The sequence below is a fragment of the Arachis duranensis genome, chromosome 9, assembly GCF_000817695.3.
Source record: "Arachis duranensis cultivar V14167 chromosome 9, aradu.V14167.gnm2.J7QH, whole genome shotgun sequence".
NCBI classification, from domain to species: domain Eukaryota; kingdom Viridiplantae; phylum Streptophyta; class Magnoliopsida; order Fabales; family Fabaceae; genus Arachis; species Arachis duranensis.
Window position 1 is genome coordinate 92,062,457 of NC_029780.3, and position 22,266 is coordinate 92,084,722.

A 22,266-nucleotide genomic window follows, 5' to 3' on the forward strand; every position below is an offset into this window, starting at 1 on the left:
TACTACAGACTGTCCGAACTCGAGGGACGAGAACTCCCCAGATCATGGCACGCCTGTAACCTAAGAAGGTACTATAGCTAGGACAGGTAAAAGATCTCATCACAAGATGCACTCTTTTTCCTGAAAAGGTTTTTTAATGAGGCGTTAAGATTGAGATTTAATCCGACTTAAGGGTATGAAAAACTCCCGCTTGTATATATTTGCACTTCCTTTAAATAAAATACATTTCAGATATTCTACAAGTTCTCAAGACGCCTTAATCTGAAGCATTCATCGTTCGATTATAAAGCAACGGATCGAACAGAAAGTGAAGAACAGATTCACTATACGATCTCGATAGGAATGATCGACCGACAAAGGTGAAAACGCGATTCACCTAAAGGTCGATTAAACCAGGACAGAAACCACCATCTACAAATTGGCAAAGATGAACACAGAATAATGCAAGAAGTTATCGAAAGTGATCCCAAAAAGAACCTGACGAGGTCTTATGGATTGCTATATAATAACTTAAAAAGACTGGCCGACACTAAAAAGTCGGACCAAGTCAACCCATGTTATCAGCAAATCCCTGGAAAGATGTCTGGCCAACCCTATTAAAGAGGAATTACTATAACTTAGAAGAGATCGACCTAACGAAGTCGGTCCCCTACAAGACAAGTTGTAAAAGTAATCCCTGAAAGAGACATAACAAAGGTCCAAGAAAGAGGATTACAAAAACAACTTAGAAGAGATCGACCTAACGAAGTCGGTCCCCTACAAGACAAGTTGTAAAAGTAATCCTTGAAAGAGACCTAACAAAGGTCCAAGAAAGAGGATTACAAAAACAACTTAGAAGAGATCGACCTAACGAAGTCGGTCCCCTACAAGACAAGTTGTAAAAGTAATCCTGAAAGAGACCTAACAAAGGTCCAAGAAAGAGGATTACAAAAACAACTTAGAAGAGATCGACCTAACGAAGTCGGTCCCCTACAAGACAAGTTGTAAAAGTAATCCCTGAAAGAGACCTAACAAATGTCCAAGAAAGAGGATTACAAAAGCAACTTAGAAGAGATCGACCTAACGAAGTCGGTCTCCTACAAAACAAGATAATCCCTGAAAGAGACCTGAACAAGGTCCAAAAAAGAGGATTATCAAATAACTCGACAGAGTCCGGTATGACGAAGTCGGCCCGAAAAAGATAAAGTTACAAAAGGTAAAACCTCAAAAGAGATCTGAACAAGATCTAAGAAAAAATGATCACCTAGTAACGAAACGGGGACCGACATGAAGAAGTCGGACTAAAACTACAAAAAGTTATAAAAAGTAATCCCAAGGGGTTGCTCGAAAAGATCAATTGAGAAGATCAACCAACAGAGGGGAAATAATTTGACCCGATAGACCTTGACCTCTCCACAAAAGCGATCAAAAGAGGATGGATAAAAAACAACTCTGAAAATTCCAAGTAAATGATAAAGAAAGCTGCAAGCAAGCATATCACAGTTACCATAAAACAAAGACTCAACAGGTCGCTTGAAGCCAACCCCAAGAGCCAGAGAAACCATTTTATTTTTCAAAATAAAGTTGCTGAAAATAGCAACTGGAGTATCAACAGTCATCAAAGCATCATTTACAAAAAAGAGTTCAAAGCCCACAAACCGGGCTATTTACACAAATACTTAAATAAGGAGGTCAACCAAGATCTGGAGCCTTCCTGGCAGCATCAGTACGGGGAGAAGGAGGGCAAGCCTGAATAGGCACAGCATCTACAGTTCCATAATCCCGGTTTAGAATCTGGCAATCCGGATCAAACGTAACGGGAGGAACCGAGGAGGCCGACACTTTAAGAGAAGGCACTGGGGGAGGGTCAGCATCATCATCATCCTGGTCATCAGGAGCAATCTTACCATCCCTCATAATATTGTCCAGGCTGACGAGAGTCAAGTCAGCATCAGGAGCAACAATCCAGAACTACTCCATCAGGTTCTCGGAGACGGCAGTTACGCTGCCCACAAGGTGACCCTGAAACTCGGCATAGTTAACCCGAGCAGTTTCCAAATCATCCCGGAGATGCATTAATTCCCTATAAGCTGAGACATAGCTATCCTTGTTCTTCAGTGCCATGTCCTCAGCCAACTTCAAAGAAGCAGCCAAAGCAATAGAGCTGGCCTTCTCACCCTCCAGCTCCTTCTCTACCTTCGCCAACTTCACCTCCAACTCATCCTTCAGACCCTTGTTCCGATCAAGTTCTGATTTGGCCTCCTCCATGAAGGATTTTGTGGCATGAATCGGGATCCCTTGAACTGTTCGGAAAATAGCCGCACCCATATGTGCCATTTTTACACTACTTTTGGTGATAAAATCCAGATGCTGAAAAAGAGACACGTCATCCATGGAGAGCCCACCATAGGGGGCAATTTGCTGGTCAACAAACTCAATAGCATCAAAATCCGGGGCATCCAGGTTAAAGGGCTCGGATGTTTTTTGCTTTTTTAAGGGAGGAACACCAGAAGCAACGGCAGAAGTCTGTGGAGGATCAACCTGACAAAACCGAGGAGTAGGAATTGCTTTCCTCGGCCCGGGAGAACTCGGCACAGGAGGCTTCTCTGGGACCTAAGAAGATCCCTCGCCGGCTACTTTGGCCGAGATGTTCAGAGCAGCAGTTGCCTTCTTTGCCTTTTTAAAGGCCTTCATGGAGTCGTTGTTCTTTGACATCTCTGCAAATACAGAATCAGCCACAGCAAAGAGTTATAGTCACAACAAGAGGAAAAAAAATTAAGAAACAAGTATAAGAGACAAGTCAGACAAGTACCCAAAACAGTCCGAACCAAGGACGGGTCATTCAAAAACTTTTTGTATCAAGATGGGGTGGTTTCCCCCATAGATCCTCAAGAACAACAACAAAGGCACGCTCAACATCATCAAGCGTCTCCCAGGAATAGCGAGACACTCTCACATCCCTCTGCCACTCTAGAGGGAAAGAATGCTCATCATTTTCATCAAGAAAAAAGGGGCGGGCCCCCTCGACAGCACGAACCTTAAAGAAGTAATTCTTGAAGTCCTTAAAGGACTCATCATACATAGCAAAAACTTTGTGGCCCTGGGCGGACCTGAAGGAAACCCAGGAAGCTTTCTTTTTTGAAGAACCGCCAAGCTTGGCGGAAACAAACAAATAAAGGAAAAGAGTCTGGGAAGGTGTTACATCTAATTCACGACAGAGAAGTTGAAAAATTTTAATAAAACCCCAGGAATTTGGGTGAAGCGGGATGGGGCAATATTACACGACCACAATAGGTCGGTCTCGAAAGTAGTAAAAGGAAAAGTAACGTTCAACTGGCTGAAGAAGTATTCATAGGCATAGAAGAAGGGACGCTCCCTCTCAATGGAAGTCGGAAAACAGACTCTCTCATCAGAATCAGGAGCAACAAGCTCGTAATCCTCCTCACGGGCATTGTTACCACAAATCCTATGGCGCTTCCCTAGCTATGTGCAAAATTCAGCATCCACAACAAAAACACACAACAAAACAAGGGAGTCCAGCCAATCGGACATCCCCTCGGGAACTCTGGAAGACATCTCTACAATGTTATTGCGAGAAGACATGAGGCCAACTAATCCTACAAGTAAAAAAAGAAGATGGGGTTACTAAAAACATCCCCGACAAAGGGAGAGAACAACTCGGACAATACGATACAGGCAAAGAAACAAGAAAAGGAAAACCCCAAGACTCAAACCAAAAGTCTTGGGGCATCCTTTGGAGGCAGTAACAAAGCAAGGTTTCCAGGCAAGATCTACAGCTTGCACCCCAGCATTTCTCAGAAAGAATTCAAAACAGCAAACCAAGCATCATTACAGTATACCAAGCAAAAAGCATTCCCAAAAATCAAAGCACGCCAAGTAGAAATCATCAAAGGTGCAAACTTTTTCAGAATCAGAAAAAAAGCAATCTCCAAACAAAGCGAAGAACAGATGTAGATTTTCTATCAGTATCAGACAGGAAACAACCAGAAGCAACAATAAAATCCTAGAAAGCCTCGACAAAAATGCCAAGAGAATGCATAAAATAAAGACAAGAAAAACATGTTACAGTGACAAGCAAATACAAGACCACGAAAAGATTCAAACTTTCAAACATGCAAAATCAAAGCTTCACCTAAAAACCGAAGACGAAGCTACGAAAGAAGCAAGAAAGCTAATACCAACCTGAAAGAGCGGCGAGCTTCAAAGAAATTGAAGATGGAAGATGAAATCTGGAAACGCCCTCTCACAAGCAAAAGAAAGAACGCGAACAAGATCAATGTCGCAGGGAGAAACGCAAAATTGCAAAACTCCAGGCGAAAACAAAAGCTCCAGAAAAAAAACGCCAAGCGACGCCGCAACACGAGAAAGTAGAAACGCATACGAAAAACAGAGAGCGAAGGGAGCGGAGAAAAGAAGTTACGAAAAGGGCGAAGGAAAGAAACCATTTTTTGGGTTTTCAAAATCAAAGTAAAGAGCCAAAGGGAAACGGGTCAATTAATGCTAAAATTAATGAAAGCATTAAACCCTCGCATGTTCCCAAAAAGTGCCGATATAAAAGCGCACGCTTTTAGAGGAAACTTTCTACATTCAAAAACTACTACAAAGGAATCGACAAGATGCTTGAGTTCGGCTTCACCAAAGAAGGACCAAAGTCAAGGACTCGACCTCAAAAAAGAAGACCGAGCTCAAGCAGGGGCACTGTTCATACCCTGGGTCGAGCTGTCCGACCCGGGATGTTCAACAGACAAAGCGATCAACCTCTTCAGGTCAGGACAACCCGACCTCTTTCCAAAGAGCTCGGCCAAGTCATCAGAAAAACCCAAAGAAGGGCCCAAATAGAGGAACACGCCCCAAATCCTAAGGCAGCCCAAGCCTACAGAGGGAAGGGCAGTTCCCATAAAAGATAAGCTGACCTCACCTAGAAGATAAGATAAGATAAGATAACTAACTTATCTTATCTAAAAAGGTCACTCCACACCATTATAAATACACTGGAGCACCCAGGTATAACTCATACTCTGATTCTACTCAATACCTGCTTAATACCCTTGCTAACTTAAGCATCGGAGTCCCTTGCAGGTACCCCCCACCCTTCGGTGATAAAGGATCAACAGCACTCTCAGTTCTACAAGTCGGACACACTGGTTCCGGCCGCTGTACACCTGTCGGACACGTCGGCTCTGACCAACACAGAAGATCTCGACCGAGATCGACCTACAGTTTCAGGTAACCCTTGGAACAGCAAGGTTCTCTAAATCTTAAAACTTCATAACAAAAACCAATTCATAAGCATTCAAAGCCACACCAAAACTCACCATTCATGCCCTCCATCACAACCATATGTTTCCCCACTTACCAATTAACTTCTTCCATCATTTTAAACCTATTTCATTCAACTTTTCCAACATAATTCAATAATACTCCACCAGTTCTCAATCAAGATTCCAACCTTCACAATTTTACACAATTTGACTCTTCACGAACACAATTCATCATAATTCACGTAGTTATCATTATTCACCCCAACATCAATAATTATCATCATAATTCATCAAAATCATCAGAAACATCAATAATCATAATCCACTATCAACAATTCAAACCTATCCTATGATCGACTAGTCTAAGTGTCCAAAAATATTATATATTACATAGAGAAAACTGAAACCATACCTTGGCTGATTCTTAATATGTGCAAAACACCAAATCCTCAACCAAGATTAATAAGTCCAACCACCAAGTCTTCTTTCAAGCAACTCAAGTCACCAACATACTCCACAGAACACCAATACAAGCTAGCAAATTATATAAATACCATAAATCAAACTTAGGGTTTCATATATACACAAAATCACAAGAGAGTTGAGTATGGTCACTTTACCCAATGTTGTTTGGGTCAAAACCCAATAGGAATCAAGTGTTAGAGTGTACCTAAACACCCAAAATTACAAGAACTCACTCAAAACCAAACCTTAAAATTCGAATTTTATGAAGATAAAAATTGGGCAAGAATTTTCGAAAATCTTGCCACTTTAGTTAGATAAAACTAACGGGCTTGGCAAGAGTTTCGTGTGGCCGCAAACCATTCACGAATATGAGCACTGTAGCTCAAGTTATGAGCAAAAGAGTGAGGAAGTGAATAGTGTGTTGAAACCCTTGCTCTCTTCTCTCTCAATTAACATTGCTGCTGCTGGGTTATGTTTGAAAGAAAATTGCCACTTAATTGGCTTTATATACGTTGGACTTGGGCCCAACGTGGGTCCGATCTAACCCGTTAGTATTTTTGGCCCGTTTGGCCCAATTTTGGACCAAACCTTTAGAATTAGCGCCTGGTTTTTAACTTTAATTATTTTTCTAAGTTTTTCTACAGTTTTTATTATTCTCATGCAGTACCAGACATACTTAAGTCGGTACTGTTGGCTATTTACCGGTATGCGTTTTTACGTAATTTTCCACAGAAAATTACATTTTCCAACTCAAAAAAATCTACTGAGTTCAAATATCATATTTAAATTTTCTAATTAATATTCTAAATTTTTGAAACTTATTTTGGGAAATTAAATTAATTAATTAAGTGGTTAATTAATTAATTACGGTTCTTACATTCTCTCCACCAAATTAAAAATTTGTCCTCAAAATTTGGTTTATCCACCATCATCATTAAAAGTTCTCTCAACTTAAATTTAGCTCTCACTATTCATCTTTTCATTCACTCATGTCAGCTCAAATTCCTTTTTACATCCTTTATTCTTATTTATAATGCCATATCTTTACCCAATTCAAGTCTATGTTGTACTCATCCTTCTCACCTTAGCTCTCTTCAGTCAATCTCAATACAACATCAGCATTTCAATTTAATATTCTCCAAACCTATCTTGCAAACCAACAATTTATTCATTACCATCTACGCATAAATTCAATCACACTTGTAATCATCTCCAAAACCTACCCTGAAATCAACCCAATCTTACAGCCACAATTAAAATTAGTTTCTTAAAAATCTTTATTTACCTTAACTCACTAAACTCTTCAAGTATTCAAACATAAGATATGTCTAGTCACCATTATACTATCTTTATTCACAGCTATCATGTGTCATGAATTTCACAAGCTTCTGTTGCACCACTCTGATTTTCAGTTACTAATTAATTAAGTAATCCAATTATTCAATCAAGTCATACCTCATTATCAGATTACAAAATCTAGGCTTACTTTTGAACTTCCTCAAGTTAACCCAAATAGGGTTTACGCTCATCCTAAGACTAAGTCATAACTTAGGGCCTTATAGCATCTATATGCCTAATTCAAAGTCTCATTCAATCTTAAATCTCAGTAATTGTATTACCTAGAACCTCAACAACAACTAGGGTACCTATTCAGGTTATCCATCTTTAAGTGCAGCACTACAGCTCGACATACTAAACAACCAATGAATTTTCACTTATCATAACTGAAATCAAATGCCACTCAATGTCAAACCCAATCAAAATTCAAGCCTAAAATCATGCCTACTTATTTTTCTCCTTTTCTACTTGCCTCTGCACTTAAATAATTCGCCAGGTACCAAGTGTTGTATCAATCATCCTATAATCTACATGTCAAAACCAAAATCAAATGTGGATATTCCTAGGTTATAGCTTAATTTCAAAATCATAGTCCTTTAATAGTTTCATCCATCTCCATAGAGGTAATTCCCTCCTTGCTCCACATCTTTAATATAGCACAATTGCAGCAGGCTCCAGATCGTGAGTCAGAGAATCCACTTCGTACGGCTTCAACCGTCGCGGCACATAAACCACTACATCCTAATGTTACATTGAAACGCACTTCAAGATTTTCAATGAAGTGTTATCGTATATCCCAACTGGTTCATGGAGTTCCAGCAACATAAACATTGGCTCTGTAGTCAATCTTTCTTTCAAGTTTTTGAGGAATTTTCCCGACAATTTGACATCTGTACCAACGGGGCATCTTTATGCGTCAATTTAGCCATAGATAACACCATTTACAAAAATAAGGCTTCACAACTCCTTGTGATATCACACACTCACAATTTTCATTCTTCGTGTTCATAATTTGTATCCTAAGGAACTAACATATCAATGGTTGCGTCTAAGGATTGCATGCGACATCGAAATGAGTTTAAGTTATCTGAAGGAATACCAAGCTTAAAAAAGAGCAAACAATTTCGAATGGTATTCATAAGAAATTGAAAAGATACATTGTGTTGTGTTTAGACAAGGTTGTAGAAAATAAGAAAATGCACTAGAAAGAGAATTAGAGTGCACCTCAAGAAAGGAATTCCAAATTAAGAATCATTGGGAGAAATAATAAAGCACATTGAATCAAAATATGTCTCTTTTGATTAAAAAAAAATCACGATTCCATGAATAAAGATGGTTCATCACAACAGTAATCTTTCTCACACTTGATTGGGTCAAAACGAGTTTAGACTCGCGTCAAAGAGTACGAGTTTCGTGCAAGGACACATGTAAGCAAGGGTTTGATTTAGGAAATGTTCAAATTAATTATCAAGAAGGATCGTCGGAATAAAGTACTTCAACTCGGGTTATAAAAGAAAGATAGATCGAGTCACAAGCATTTATTGGTAATCTCTCTCGTATTAGGTCTCCCATTGCCATCCTCCTTCACCTTTATCTGATGGTAACTGAATCTTAAATCAATTTTTGAAAATACTCCAGCTCATTGCAATTGATCCATTAAGTCATCTATCCTCAGCAATGGATACTTGTTCTTCACAGTCACTTTGTTCAACCGTCGGTAATCCACACAGAGTTGCATTAACTGCCAAGATTATATAACCCTCAGCTATAACTATCCCTCCTTCCACGAAGTATTTTGCTACTTAATATCGCCAACCTATTTCAAGTTGTTAAAGTACTTCATCTTTCATACTTCTACCGTATCAATGCTCCCTCACGCCTTCTGCTGTGTCACTCTAATTAGTTATCACTAAGAACCCGAATTGCTTGGCTGCATCTACCAGAATTATCTTCTCCCATTGGTTCCTCCGACGCTAAGTTTAGCCAGCCCTAACGGCAACGTTCCATAAAATAAAATTAAACTAAACTCTGGTCTTAAACTTGATGTTCAATCTGATATTTCTAGTTCTAAATCTTTGTTCCCATCATAAGTTAGTAAGGAGAGTCGGGTTACAATATCCTACAATGTAATTAAAACTCGATTATCATTCGTTACCTTAAATTGGAGATCCTTAACCCCATCGCTAAGACCGGCCTGCACCCTGATCATTCCTGTAAGGACAACGTATAGAGATATGTCCTGACAATCCGCAGTGGTAACATCCACTCAACCCAGCCATGCACGACACTTTCGGATGGTATCTTCCACATCTCGAGCACCTTAACTCCTCTTGTTGAACCCACGCCTGCTTACCTTCCCCTATCACCTGGTAATACTGATCATGGTTAATCCCTCCAATATGCCCTTGACATTGGGATTGTTGAGGGGCATGTCTACCCCTCTTGAAGTTTTGAGCAAGTTATGAGCAAAAGAATGAGGAAGTGAATAGTATTTTGAAACCCTTACTCTCTTCTCTCTCAATTAAAGTTGCTGCTGCTAGGTTGTGTTTGAAAGTGGCTAAAATGGCCACTTAAATGACTTTATATATATTGAGCTTGGGCCCAACTTGGGTCCGATCCAACCCGTTAGTATTTTTGCATTATTTGGCCTAATTTTTGGCTAAATCTTTAGAATTAGCATCCGGTTTTTAACTTTAATTATTATTCTAAGTTTTTCTACAGTTCTTATTATTCTCACGCAGTACCGGACAGACTTAATCCGGTACTGCCGACTAATTTATCGGTACGCATTTTTACGTAATTTTTTCGCAGAAAATTATATTTTCCAACTCAAAAAAATTTATTGAGTCCAAATATCATATTTAAATTTTCTAATTAATATTCTAATTTTTTAAACCTATTTTGGGAAATTAATTAATTAATTAATTAAGTAGTTAATTAATTAATTACGGGTTCTTACACAAGCTGAAACTGCGAACAAGGTAATATTAAATGGACTAAAGAAGAGACTGGATGAACATCTTGGTTCTTGGGCTAACGAGGCGTGGTTAGTATTGTAGTCATACCGAACCACAGTACACTCCACCACCAACGAAACTCCTTTCAAGCTCACCTACGGTGAAGAATCGATAATCCCAGTAAAACTTGGAGAGCCCAACCCGAGAATGCTTCTAGGGACGTTGGTAACCCATGAAAACTTAAATTTAATTAACGAAGTCAGGGGTATGGCTAAACTAAAAGAGCAAGCTTTGAAGCAAAGGGTAGCTAAGGGATATTACACAAAAGTGCGGCCCAGGAGTTTTCAAGCAGGGGACTTGGTTTTAGGGCAAGCTGATGTCGGCGTACCGGGAATACGAGGTAAGCTGGCTCCAACATGGAAAGAACTTTTTAGAGGGAAGGAAACATTGGAAAAAGGAGCATACAAGCTGGAGACCTTGGATAGCACCGAAATACTAAGAACCTGGAATGTCACCCATTTAAAGAGGTACTTTCCTTAGGAGATGATAGTAACTTCGAGTAACTTTCTTATACTTTGTCAAATAAAGGGCACTCTTTTCCTAAAAAACTAGGTTTTTAATGAGGCCCCACTTGTATCATTCGTATTATTCGAAAACTCTTTTTTGTAATATCTTACTTGAATATTTGAATTATTTTAAAGTATTTTGAGTCATACTATGAATCCGATAATTATGCAAGAAAAATGTCACTTCATCAAAATTGAACTAAAACTAAAGTTCGAAGCAAAACGATGTAACGAAGAAAAAGATGTACGATGAATAGTACAAAATGAAATGTTAAGCATTCAATAAGTTAATCCCAAAAATAATGGGAATAAATAAACGTTAAGTCTTGAAAAAGAAAGGGAAAAGATACTGCAAAAGTGTCACAAATACCGAGGTACCAACCTCAAATCACTTAGAAAATAAGTAAATAAAAGTGTATGTAAATTATGATATGGAAACAATTTTTCCATTAATAAACTTTTTGATATCATCGACTTCAGAGACGTCTAAGTTGGGAGCCTTCAATTTTATCTAGTCCAAAATATTTTTCTCGGCGTCAAAAGCACCGTCAATAGCAGCTTGCTCGACTTTCCTGAGAGAAAGATCAAGTTCTTCAATTTTTTTCATCAGCTCAAAAACCTGCTTTTTCAAGGTTGCCTCTCTCAAATCAGAAGCAGCTTGAGCTGACTTCAAAGTCTTTACCTCATCCTCGAGGAAAGTCTGCTTGGCCTGAAGAGCAGTAACTGAGCTATTGAAATCCTTAATTTGGTTGGTGGCCTCAACAACCATCTTGTCCTTGCCGAGGAATTCCAAGCGGAGATTAATGATCTCTACCTCTGCATCCTAGACATAAGTCGCGGAATGAAGGAGCATTTTTTGGACTCGAGGAAGGGTATCCTCCAGAGGCATCTTGGCAAGAGTTGCCCGAGTTTCCTCATCCATGAAGGGTTTGTCCACAAAATCAGGAGCCTAGAATCCCTTATCCAAAACATGCCTGAAGGTCGAAGGGACAGAAACAGCAACATCATCTTGGCCAATATTCCTGGGCCGCTTCCAAGAAGGAGAGTTGGCAGGAGAATTCCCCTCCATAATGTGTATCTCGGGGCCTTGCCCCTCTCCACTTCCTTCCACTCCCCGAGGTTGTGGCTAACGACTTACAGTAGCAGAAGACGAAACCCTGTCGCCACCTACTGGGATAGGAGGTTTGGATGCCAACCTCCTCTTCATTTTGGCGATAGCGGTGAGCCCCTCGGCCATGTCAACTAAGAAACAAAAACAAAAAGTAACTCATGAGATAAAGAAGTAAAAAATGAAATGGAAACACAAAGAGTTGAAGGCTTACTAATGGAAACACAAAGAGTTGTATGGAGGTTGATTTTTGGTAGGTATCTTTTTTCTCCTCATGTCTCATTTCTCTTAACCAACTGGAAGAAGAAGAAGAAAATTCAAGAACCAACCGTCAAACTAGTGACGTTAAAGAAACGCTTGTTGGATGGCAACCCAACGCTAGGTAATTTATTTTCATTTTTCTTTTTACTTTACTTCATGTTGTTTATGTATTTCATGAATTAAGTTTGTGTTGCTACATCAATATGACACTTGTATTTCATTGGGTACTTGGCCCAGTCTCTCATTGATTGTGTCACACTAAGTTTGGTGTTCTCACACTAAGTTTGGTGTTAACCCATGCAAGGTCCACCTCCCCCCTCCCAAAAGAAGAGAAAGCCAAAGATTCTGAGAACCAATAATGGGAAATGTTAAAAGGACATTGTAAGGTAAAAGAGCTCCCCAATCAAGTGCTTGTGGTGTTTTTGTGCCGAGCAAAGTTTGAGACAAAATATTTAGAGTCACCGCTAGACTCAAGGTGCAAAGCACCCAATAAAAATAAACTGTGAAAAAAAAGTAAATAAGCTTGCTTCAAGGTGATGATTCAAGGAAGGATTCTATAATCTAATCCGAACAGAGGCCTTGAGAGATTATAACCAATTATGTTGAATTGTTCATAAGTGAAACGACTAACCAAACTCATTTGAATTGCAACCATTTACCCTTGTATTTTAAGGTTGGAAAGTTTGATGACTAAGTCATGATTCTTTGCTTGCTTGAGGACAAGCAAGAGCTTAAATTTGGTGTTGTGATGAATGAGCATCTTAAGTACTTTTCATTGGTATTTCTTATAAAAAAAATGTATGACTTTTGTTTAGTAATTATATGATTTTCAAGACTATTCCATTAATACTTGATTTTCTTGGTTTCATGATTCTTTTAGGGAAATGTTAAGAAAAGAGAAGCAGAAGCACAAGGAGGAACCAAGAATTGAAGACAAGTGCAGAGAGAATTCGTGGATGCTATCAACTCCGACCTCTTCACAATCCAACGAGCATAACTTGAGTTACAGAGGTCCAAATGACGTGGCTCTAGTGGCATTAGAAAGCCAACTTCCGAGCGTTCCAACGATATATAATAGTCCATAACTTCTCTCTGGCTTCATAGCGCTAAACGCCATGACATCGATGCTAAACGCCAAACAGCGTCCCACTCACCATTCCATGTGGGAGTCTCAGCGCGAAACGTCAAGAAACTGGCGCTAAACACCAGACAAGCAGCAAAGAGTCACGAATTGCATCAAAACTGGTGCCAAATGACACCCAAGTGGCGCTAAACACCAGCAAACCAGCCCAAGCCCAATTTCATGCTTATATAAAGGAAGCAACCCACAACTTTAAAGGAGGGGACTCGGTCTTCCATCTTTCATTCTTTTAGTTTTAGGTTTACACATTAGATTAGGATTTCAATTTTTTTGCACTTTGGGCAACTAAACTTTCATTGTTAAGGCCAAGAGCTCTATTTATTTTGATTGATTAATATTATTGTTCTTATATTTTGATTGATGCATTGATTTTTATTCAAGAGGTGGTTTCATTTATCATCCTAAGGATTAGAGTGTATTGAAAAATAACTATTCTCTAAATTGAATTCTTTTGAATCTTGAAAAAGTTAAATAATTGGAATTAAAGCTTGAAACATTTTTCTCATAATTCTTCAATTATCTGGATTTAATGTAATATGTGACATACAATCGGATTATTTCTGGGTTCTTAAGAATTATGTGGTTTTTTAAACCATAGTTTGAACTTAATCTTTTAACACAATTAATTGATCAAGGAATTGACGGTTGATTAGGTCAGGAGAAATTGAATTGCCAAGGGATTAGAGTTCAATTACTTAGAGTTTGTCATGAATTATATCTTTGCGTGATCAAAGTAGATAGCAATAATTGTTAATCCTGAAATTTAAATATCTCTGACACCTTAACTATCTATATCATATTATTTTCTTAACCAATTTTAGTTTGTTCTTGTTTAATTTTCTGCTTTCATGTTATTTACTATTAAAACCCTTATTTTTTATTGTTTGACTAGAATAATCAATTGACCATTATTTGCTTAATCTGTTAAACCTCGTGAGAATGATAACCCACTCTAGTGGTATTACTTGATACGATTCGGTGCACTTGCTGGTAGTTTATGGTTGTAAAATCCGCATCAAAAGATCGTGGAAGACGGTCATCCTGTACAAAGTTCGGCTGCCAGAACCCCCACAACCAACATCACGAACCTTCGCAGAAAGGTTCATCACTTGTTCAACCATAATTCTTCCATGCATGTCAAACATTAGGCGCACATGCTCATTGCCAATTAGGTTGAACAAACAAAACTAAAATACACCATTCTTCGTCAATGCTAGCATTCTATACACAACTCTACTGACTTCTTTACTCTCCCCACCACCAATGTATGTCAATATCATACTCTTTAATTTGGATAACAAATTTGTTCTTCGAGTTTGCAGCAGTGCAGAACTCTCACACTTAAATATAACCCAGTTATCACTGTTTTTTATCTGACAATTAGGATACACCATCACAACAAAAAAACCACTTTCACTAGACATTTTTGCTAAGTTTTTGGAAGAAAAATAGAAGAGAAAAAGGATTGAGAAGTTTTGTGAGAAATATCAACAGTATGCTGATCTTTTTATAGCTGGTTGGTTTTTGTTGTAGTGTATCTCTTTTACTGTGTAAACGTTTTAACTTAGAATGTATCTGTAAACGAGATACGTCTAACCCGCTATTTCTCACATAATCCGTGCGCAAACGTGATGCACTGATATGCGTTTGTACTTTATTTATTTACATGATAAACGAGATAAGTAATGTAATGTAAATCGATAAATACTTACCAAATTTCATGTATCAATAATTAAAATGTTTATTTTATTTATTTAAAAAAAATTCCCCATTCATTTCCCCATTTACTAAATTTTTTTAAATAAAAAATAAATATTTTAATTACTGATACATATATGTAAAGTATAAACGTGATACATTATAAACAAGATTAAAAATCGTGTTATAATATGAGGTCCATCATTTTTTTTCTCTCCAACATTGAAAAGAAAATGGAGAGAAAACTAATGTTTTTCTCTCTACTTCCAATACTATCCCTTTACTTTTTCAATATATTTTATAATATAGAGATAAAATTGTCTTTTTATAATATTTCTTTTTTTTTATTTTTTTTTATCCAAACACATCTAAAGAAAATAAAAATTCACTCTATTTTTTTCTATTTTTTTCTTCTTTATTTCTTTCTTTTCAACCAAATATAAGCCTAAACGAGATAAGTAAAATGATGTAAATCGGTAAGTATTCACTAATTAAGTGTATCTGTAATTAAAATATTTATTTTATTTATTTAGAAAAACCCAATGAATGGGGCATGAGAAATTGAGAATGATGAATCTGCCAAGTGGTCCTTTCTCTTTCTTTCTCCAACGCAACGCTTTCTTCATACCGATAATCTCGGGTCCTTCAGTTGTCTCTCTCTCACTCCCTCCACTCTCACAACACCTTCAGATTCGTTTTAATTTCAGGTCTCTTTCTCTCACTCTTTTCCTTTTTCAATCCAAATTTCAAGTTAGTTTCTTACCCACATGTTTCTGCAATTGCTGCTTGATTAATCGGTTCTGATTTCGATTTTTCATTGATGGTGTCCTCAATTTTGGATTTTGTTTTCTGGGTTTGTGAATGGCTGGTTTGAACATGTCTGAACTGCAGTCAAAGTCGATTCTTTGTCCCGCTTTAATTAACTTTTTGAGTTTGATGGGGTCACTGTGGTTGTTCAAAATTGCTTTTTGACAATGTTTCTGCATACCCATTTGAGTGATTTGACTTGCACTTTGTGAAGTTAACTGAGCTAGTAGATGAGTGTGTGGGAAACTGGGAATCATGGTTTTGGATTCCAAGGTTCATACTTTACACGGTTTTTGGGCAATGTTGAAATTCACATTAGGTTCAATTCTGAATTTCGGACATTAAGCTGTTTTCAATTGAATTTTTTTCCATTAGTTTTGAGGTCTTATTTTGTTGCATTGCGAGGATCTTATTGAATTGTTTTGCATTCTGTGAATTTGGTGGATCAAGGTAGATTGTTCTGGTTTTGTTGAGTTTAGATTTTTTTTTATTATTCCTAGTACTTCAGTTGAATTGGACTAGTTATAACTGACCTTTTCTCCTTTGTATTGTATACGTTATTCTAATACCAAATGAGCATTTAAATTTCTGTTTGTTTTATTTGCATTTGTCAGTATCCACTTGTTGCTTCTGGTCTAACGATTATAGATTTTTATTTTGTTATTTGATATCTTTTATTAAGGTTCAGGGTGTGATCAGCAAAATAATATTTTTAATTCCAATATTTTTGTATATTTATTCTCATTTATTTTCCTGTTTGAACAGGAGTAGGAATTGATGTGAATTGGTGTCTTCTGGCGAGGCGTTGGTTCCTTGATTTTTATGGGTGGCAAAAATAGATTATTGGTGAAATAGGCTACACAAGACAGCAGGTTTACGGGGTTAGTAAAATGGATCATACAAGGTGTTGGTTTAATAGGTTCAAGTCAAAAGATAAAGTGCCGTCTACAAAACATAAGGATACTATGAGCACCGGAAAAGAAGGGTCAAGACCTCCAACAAACGAAGAAGCACCTTCCAGTGCAACCAAACAGAAGGTCGCAGCTGCGAAACAGTTCATAGAAAACCATTATAAAAAGCAGATGAAGGATCTACAGGAGAGGAAGGAACGGTATGTGGACTTTTTAGTTTGAGTCATTTTGATTGTAAGATATGATATTATTGATAAGTTTTGACAATTGAACCAATTTGAAGTAGTTATTTTAACAATCTTATATTGTCACAGCTTATTGCTTGAGAAATATAAATGTGTTGAGATTCTTTAATAACGCCCTTGATGATGCTAGATATGTATGGAATCAACTTCTGCAATTTGAAATCTTGATAAGGCCTAAAACGTTGTGTGCATTTGAAAAAAAATTATTTATCATGAAAAAAATTCCTTATAAAGTGAGCAAAATCAAACACATTCATTATTCTTTGCAGACGGAATATGCTTGAAAAGAAATTGGCTGATGCTGAAGTCTCCGAGGAAGAGCAGAACAACCTGCTTAAGTATTTTGAGAAAAAGGAGAGGGAATACATGCGCCTTCAGAGGCATAAGATGGGGGCTGATGATTTTGAACCCCTGACTATGATAGGGAAGGGTGCGTTTGGAGAGGTATAGTTATCTTCATTTAACTCAAATGACTCGAATGATTTTTTTTGTTAGTATCATAATCCTTGGTGATCACATTAATATTCTTCTGGTAAATAAAATGGATTCAATGATGCGTATTGTGGAGACTAGAGATGTTGCTTGAATCCAAAATCTAATCTGATTATTTTCTTTGAGGTTTCAAGAAGTAGTTCTAACTTCCATATTTTTGAGTTTGTTCGGAAATTTTATTTGATGATCTTTTACAACTTTTTTTTTTAATTATTATTTACAGGTCAGGATCTGCCGTGAGAAAGCAACTGGTCATGTATATGCTATGAAGAAACTCAAGAAATCAGAGATGCTTCGCAGAGGGCAGGTATTGGAAATATCAGGACTTGCTTACCTCAATGAAGTGAATATCGTGTTATCCTTATTTTGCTTATTTCTTTTTAATCCTTTTTAAGGTTGAACATGTTAAAGCCGAGAGGAACTTACTTGCAGAAGTTGACAGCAATTGCATTGTAAAGCTTTATTATTCCTTTCAAGATGAAGAGTACTTATATCTCATCATGGAGTATCTACCTGGTGGTGATATGATGACGCTGCTCATGCGGAAGGATATACTGACAGAAGATGAGGCAAGGTTCTATGTAGGAGAGACTGTCCTTGCTATCGAGTCTATTCATAAACATAATTATATTCATCGGTAAGCTCAAACTGTAAATAATAGCATTATGCAATGGGATTTAAACTAATCTTACAGTATTCTTTCTTGATTGTGCATGAATAACCATTTAGTAGTCTGATTCTAAAAATGCATTCCAGGGATATCAAGCCTGACAATTTGCTGCTGGATAGAAATGGTCACATGAAATTATCAGATTTTGGATTATGTAAACCACTAGACTGCAGTAATCTTCAGGAAACAGATTTCTCTATGGGAAATAACAGAAGTGGTGCCCTTCGGAGTGATGGACGTCCTGTGGCTCCTAAAAGAACTCAACAAGAGCAACTGCAGCATTGGCAGAAAAATAGGCGAACACTTGTAAGTCACCCACTATACTCGGAGAGACATGAATATTTTGTTGCATATGAACTTGCAGGTTAAGAGTTTTTTTTTTCTCACTTATACCGATTTGAGTATTGAGGAACAGATTTTATTTTTTAAGTGAATTTGAATGTCCATTTGAGATTCCAGAGCCATTTTTGGCTAAAAGCCACAAGAGCGACAGTTCTTTCCAAACTACTGTTCGAGGCTTACACAAATGGATCCAAAATATGCTTATATAAGTTTTGATAATATGTTCTTAAGGCCGCGTTTGTTTGCAGAGACTGGGATTGAGATTGGGAGACTGAAACTCAGTATCATGTTTGGTGGTTAGAGATTGGAACTAAAATTTCAATCCTGGGACACAAAATTTCAGTCCCTTTAGTATCTTCAGAAAGTGGGGATACATGGGACTGAAATTTTTGGGGATAGGGACTGAAACTTTGATAACATTTTATTTTGAAAATACCCTCATTTAACTTTTTCAATTTCAAGTCTACCCCTCTTTGAAAACAAATTAGGGCTCTCTCTTTATATTTATCTTAAACCAAATAAGATACTAAAACATAACTCGGTGTTTTACACCTTAAACTAAACACAATACAAAAACTTAATTAAATCTCTGTCTTTCAGTCTCTGTCTCCTAGTCTCTATCTCTCACTCTTAGTCTCCCTTCCAACCGCAGTTTAATAGTTATTCTTCGTTGTGTGTAAAAATTTGGTAACCTCTTGTTTCTGGCTGTCTTGGCAATTCTTTTTGCTCTGATCATTGTCGAATCAGTATATAAGGCATTTGAAGCTAACTTTTTTTGGTCGATACTCTAGGCCTATTCTACGGTTGGAACACCTGACTATATTGCCCCTGAGGTTTTACTGAAGAAAGGATATGGCATGGAATGTGATTGGTAATACATATAATGTTCCTTTCTATTTTTCCTTTTGAAAAATACCTTAGAGTTCTGTGTTCTTTTCAACCCTATCCCTTTCAATATGTTCTGATATGACTGTGATCATGCTTATAGGTGGTCTCTGGGAGCTATAATGTATGAAATGCTGGTGGGGTATCCACCCTTCTATTCCGATGAACCAATGTTGACTTGTAGAAAGGTAATGTCTGATCTTTTGATGAACTATGATTAACGCTTGAGGTGAATCACATGAGTAGATTGTTGAACTCTGCTAGGTTAATGTGCTCAATTTTAGCTTGAATTGCTATATCAGATGTACTGAAACACATCTTAAGTAGAAGTCACCAATATTCTATGCAACCATGTCCAATTGATTATTGATATTTGCCTCTAAAAGGCTTAGAGGTATTGGCTTTGTTAAGATGCTACAATTGTTGAGTATTGGTTTACCGAGAACAAGTCTTGGAGAAATAATACCTATTTCCTTAATATACCAAACTTGAAAATCACACATTCTATTTCTATGGTGTAGTGCTAAAAAATACTTAAATTTAGTTCTTTCTGTTGCCAATGTTGATGTTGTAATTTAGATGGCACATACTTAATATTTCATAATATATCCATCTTCATTTCCTGTATTCTTCTCCTTTTATGTTGTCTAACACTGATTTATCTTAATCAAATATGATCCTGTTGCATCTCCAATCTTTAAATTTGCAGATAGTAAATTGGAGAACTCATTTAAAATTTCCCGAAGAAGCTAAACTCTCGCCTGAGGCAAAAGATCTTATTAGTCGTCTTCTATGTAATGTGGAACAGAGGCTTGGAACCAAAGGAGCCTATGAAATAAAGGTGTTGTGGTCCGTTCTTCTCTAAATTCCATATTTCACTTCGCCATATAATCCCACACTAAATAATTGTTTGGTTTTTTTATTTCCAGGCTCACCCATGGTTCAAAGGTATTGAGTGGGACAAGTTGTACCAAATGAAAGCTGCTTTTATTCCTGAGGTCAATGGTGAATTAGATACTCAAAATTTCGAAAAGTTTGAGGAGGTATTTTATATATATACATGTATAAGTACGCAGAAGACGTTTTGTTTGTTGTTTGTTGTTTGTTATTGTCACTAATGAGTATCGTGCTCTGTTAAATTACTTTGTTGTGTAGTGCGATAACCAAACTCAACCTTCCTCAAAATCAGGCCCATGGAGAAAGGTTGGTTCTTTTTTATGGAAATTGTGAATGTGGTTGATCTATAAGAGGTGCTATAGTTGTCAAATTATTAGTGAAACCAATAAATCATGTAGCAAGATATGTAATCATTGATAGGGTAAGAACCTTCAATCAAATTGATTGTGTAAATTTCTATAGGTTAATTATTCGTCTTAGGATAATTTTGTTCGTGTAGCATACTGGCAATAGAGACATTTAGTTTGCAGGTGAATTGATTTACTCAAGATTTGGCGATGGTAACTCCGAGAACTAATACATCTTATTTTGAAAAATCATGGAACATTAGTGTGCATGTGGAACATGTACTTGTTCAAATCTGAGTGTAACTCTGACATATTATTATTTGCTGCAGATGCTGTCATCTAAGGACATTAACTTCGTCGGATACACATATAAGAACTATGAAATTGTGAATGATGATCAACTACCTGGAATTGGTTTGTACATTTTTTTTATATATGTATATATCTTTATTGCAATTTTTTTCTCGTTTAATTTTTTACATCTCATTTTTGTCATTTTCTTTACATAATGAAAAAGTTATTCTGTAATGTATTGCTCTAGTTCTAAAGATTTGTTACTTGTTACATTTGCGAATTCAGCGAAACTATGGAGTTTTATGCTTCTCAGTTTAGTTTCACTTAAACCATGTTTCATATTTTGTGGCTGAACTTGAGTTGGTTATTGCTGCATTTTCTATCAGCTGAGTTGAAGAAGAAGAACACAAAAACTAAAAGGCCATCAATTAGGACCCTATTTGGTAAGAAGAATATATTAATTGTTTTCCTCTTCTGTTGACTATTTTGTTTCTTCCTTCTCTTTCTATAGTGTGAAAGTATTCTTGGTTTATTATGATCTAATAGTTAAACATCGTCATGCCAAGTAACGGTATTCTGATGCAATTTATCTTAAATTGTGTCGTACATGTCAATTTGCTAGTTCTTTATTGTGTTCATCACATGATTATAGATGACGAATCAGCTATGGCTGCGAATCAACCTGGCCAAGGGAGCTTCTTAAAACTCTTACCTACTCAACCAGAGGTTCCTGAGAAGAGTGAATACCAATGACCTACCCAACAAGAGGATGGCCATTGAAAATGAAGGTAAGATGGGGTTGAACACTTATCGTTTTTTCCCTTTAATACAAATTTTTTTTGGTTAATTTGGCGTCGATGATAGTTTTGGAGCAAAAAACAGCCCTGAAAGTTTGTGGTTTCTTTGGATAGCTGGGATTTTAGGGGAGGGATTTACTGGGGTATTTGATTGTGTAGAAAAAAAGGTATCTTTTTAGGTATATATACCAATCTATATATATTCTTTTACATTTTTGATTGGTGGTGTATTCTTTTGTTCACCATTTATCAAGTTGCAATGTGTTAAATATCCAAGGTATTTTTTTTTCTTGTAATTTATATACAGTTCAAGTGCACACCCTCTTTTAGTGCCATGTAGAGATTCATTAGTTTGTATGGTAATATTTTCTTTGTTTGAATCCATAGTTCCTAATTTTTACTGCCCAAATCCTTGTTCTTCAATTTACATTTTAGGTGGTGTTTCTTGATTGTAAGCTATTTTTTATATATGGATGATATTATATTTGATAATATTAATATTTTGTTGAATTATTAAATTGAATATCTTTGTAAACATGAAATCGACCTTACAATTTGACTATGTCGGATCAAAATATGTTGTGTAATGTGTAGTATCACTTTTATAACTTGTACTATGTACAAATGTGTTTAGTCACGTGAATCAAAGAAAATTTATAAAAGTTTGAAGCATCTATAAATCTATTTTTATTTTTGTTAGTATGACATTTTTTATGGCAAATTTCATCTCCTCAGATTAGGCAAGATTTTAAGGGTACTCAAGATTGTTAAATTGTAATGGGAA

At 36.8% G+C, this 22,266-nt stretch overlaps 1 protein-coding gene across 1 annotated transcript; it reads left to right on the top strand.

Annotated features, from left to right (window-relative positions):
- The first annotated feature begins 15,357 nt into the window (after window positions 1-15,357).
- LOC107466210 (uncharacterized) lies at window positions 15,358-22,024 on the top strand. Its single transcript, XM_016085198.3, has 14 exons — window positions 15,358-15,502; window positions 16,368-16,713; window positions 17,028-17,202; window positions 17,474-17,557; window positions 17,646-17,887; window positions 18,007-18,226; window positions 19,054-19,133; window positions 19,251-19,335; window positions 19,857-19,988; window positions 20,077-20,190; window positions 20,303-20,350; window positions 20,721-20,805; window positions 21,072-21,128; window positions 21,338-22,024. Exons 2-14 carry the CDS (start codon window positions 16,493-16,495, stop codon window positions 21,436-21,438), a joined length of 1,644 nt encoding a protein of 547 aa, XP_015940684.1. The 5' UTR covers window positions 15,358-15,502; window positions 16,368-16,492; the 3' UTR covers window positions 21,439-22,024.
- The last annotated feature ends 242 nt before the right edge of the window (window positions 22,025-22,266 follow it).

Excerpts from the sequence above, each read along its gene's own strand:
- LOC107466210 (XM_016085198.3), top strand. The coding sequence starts at position 16,493 with ATGGATCATACAAGGTGTTGGTTTAATAGGTTCAAGTCAAAAGATAAA. Across the intron at positions 16,714-17,027 it reads CTACAGGAGAGGAAGGAACG|ACGGAATATGCTTGAAAAGA; the intron begins GTATGTGGACTT and ends TATTCTTTGCAG. Across the intron at positions 20,806-21,071 it reads TGATCAACTACCTGGAATTG|CTGAGTTGAAGAAGAAGAAC; the intron begins GTTTGTACATTT and ends ATTTTCTATCAG.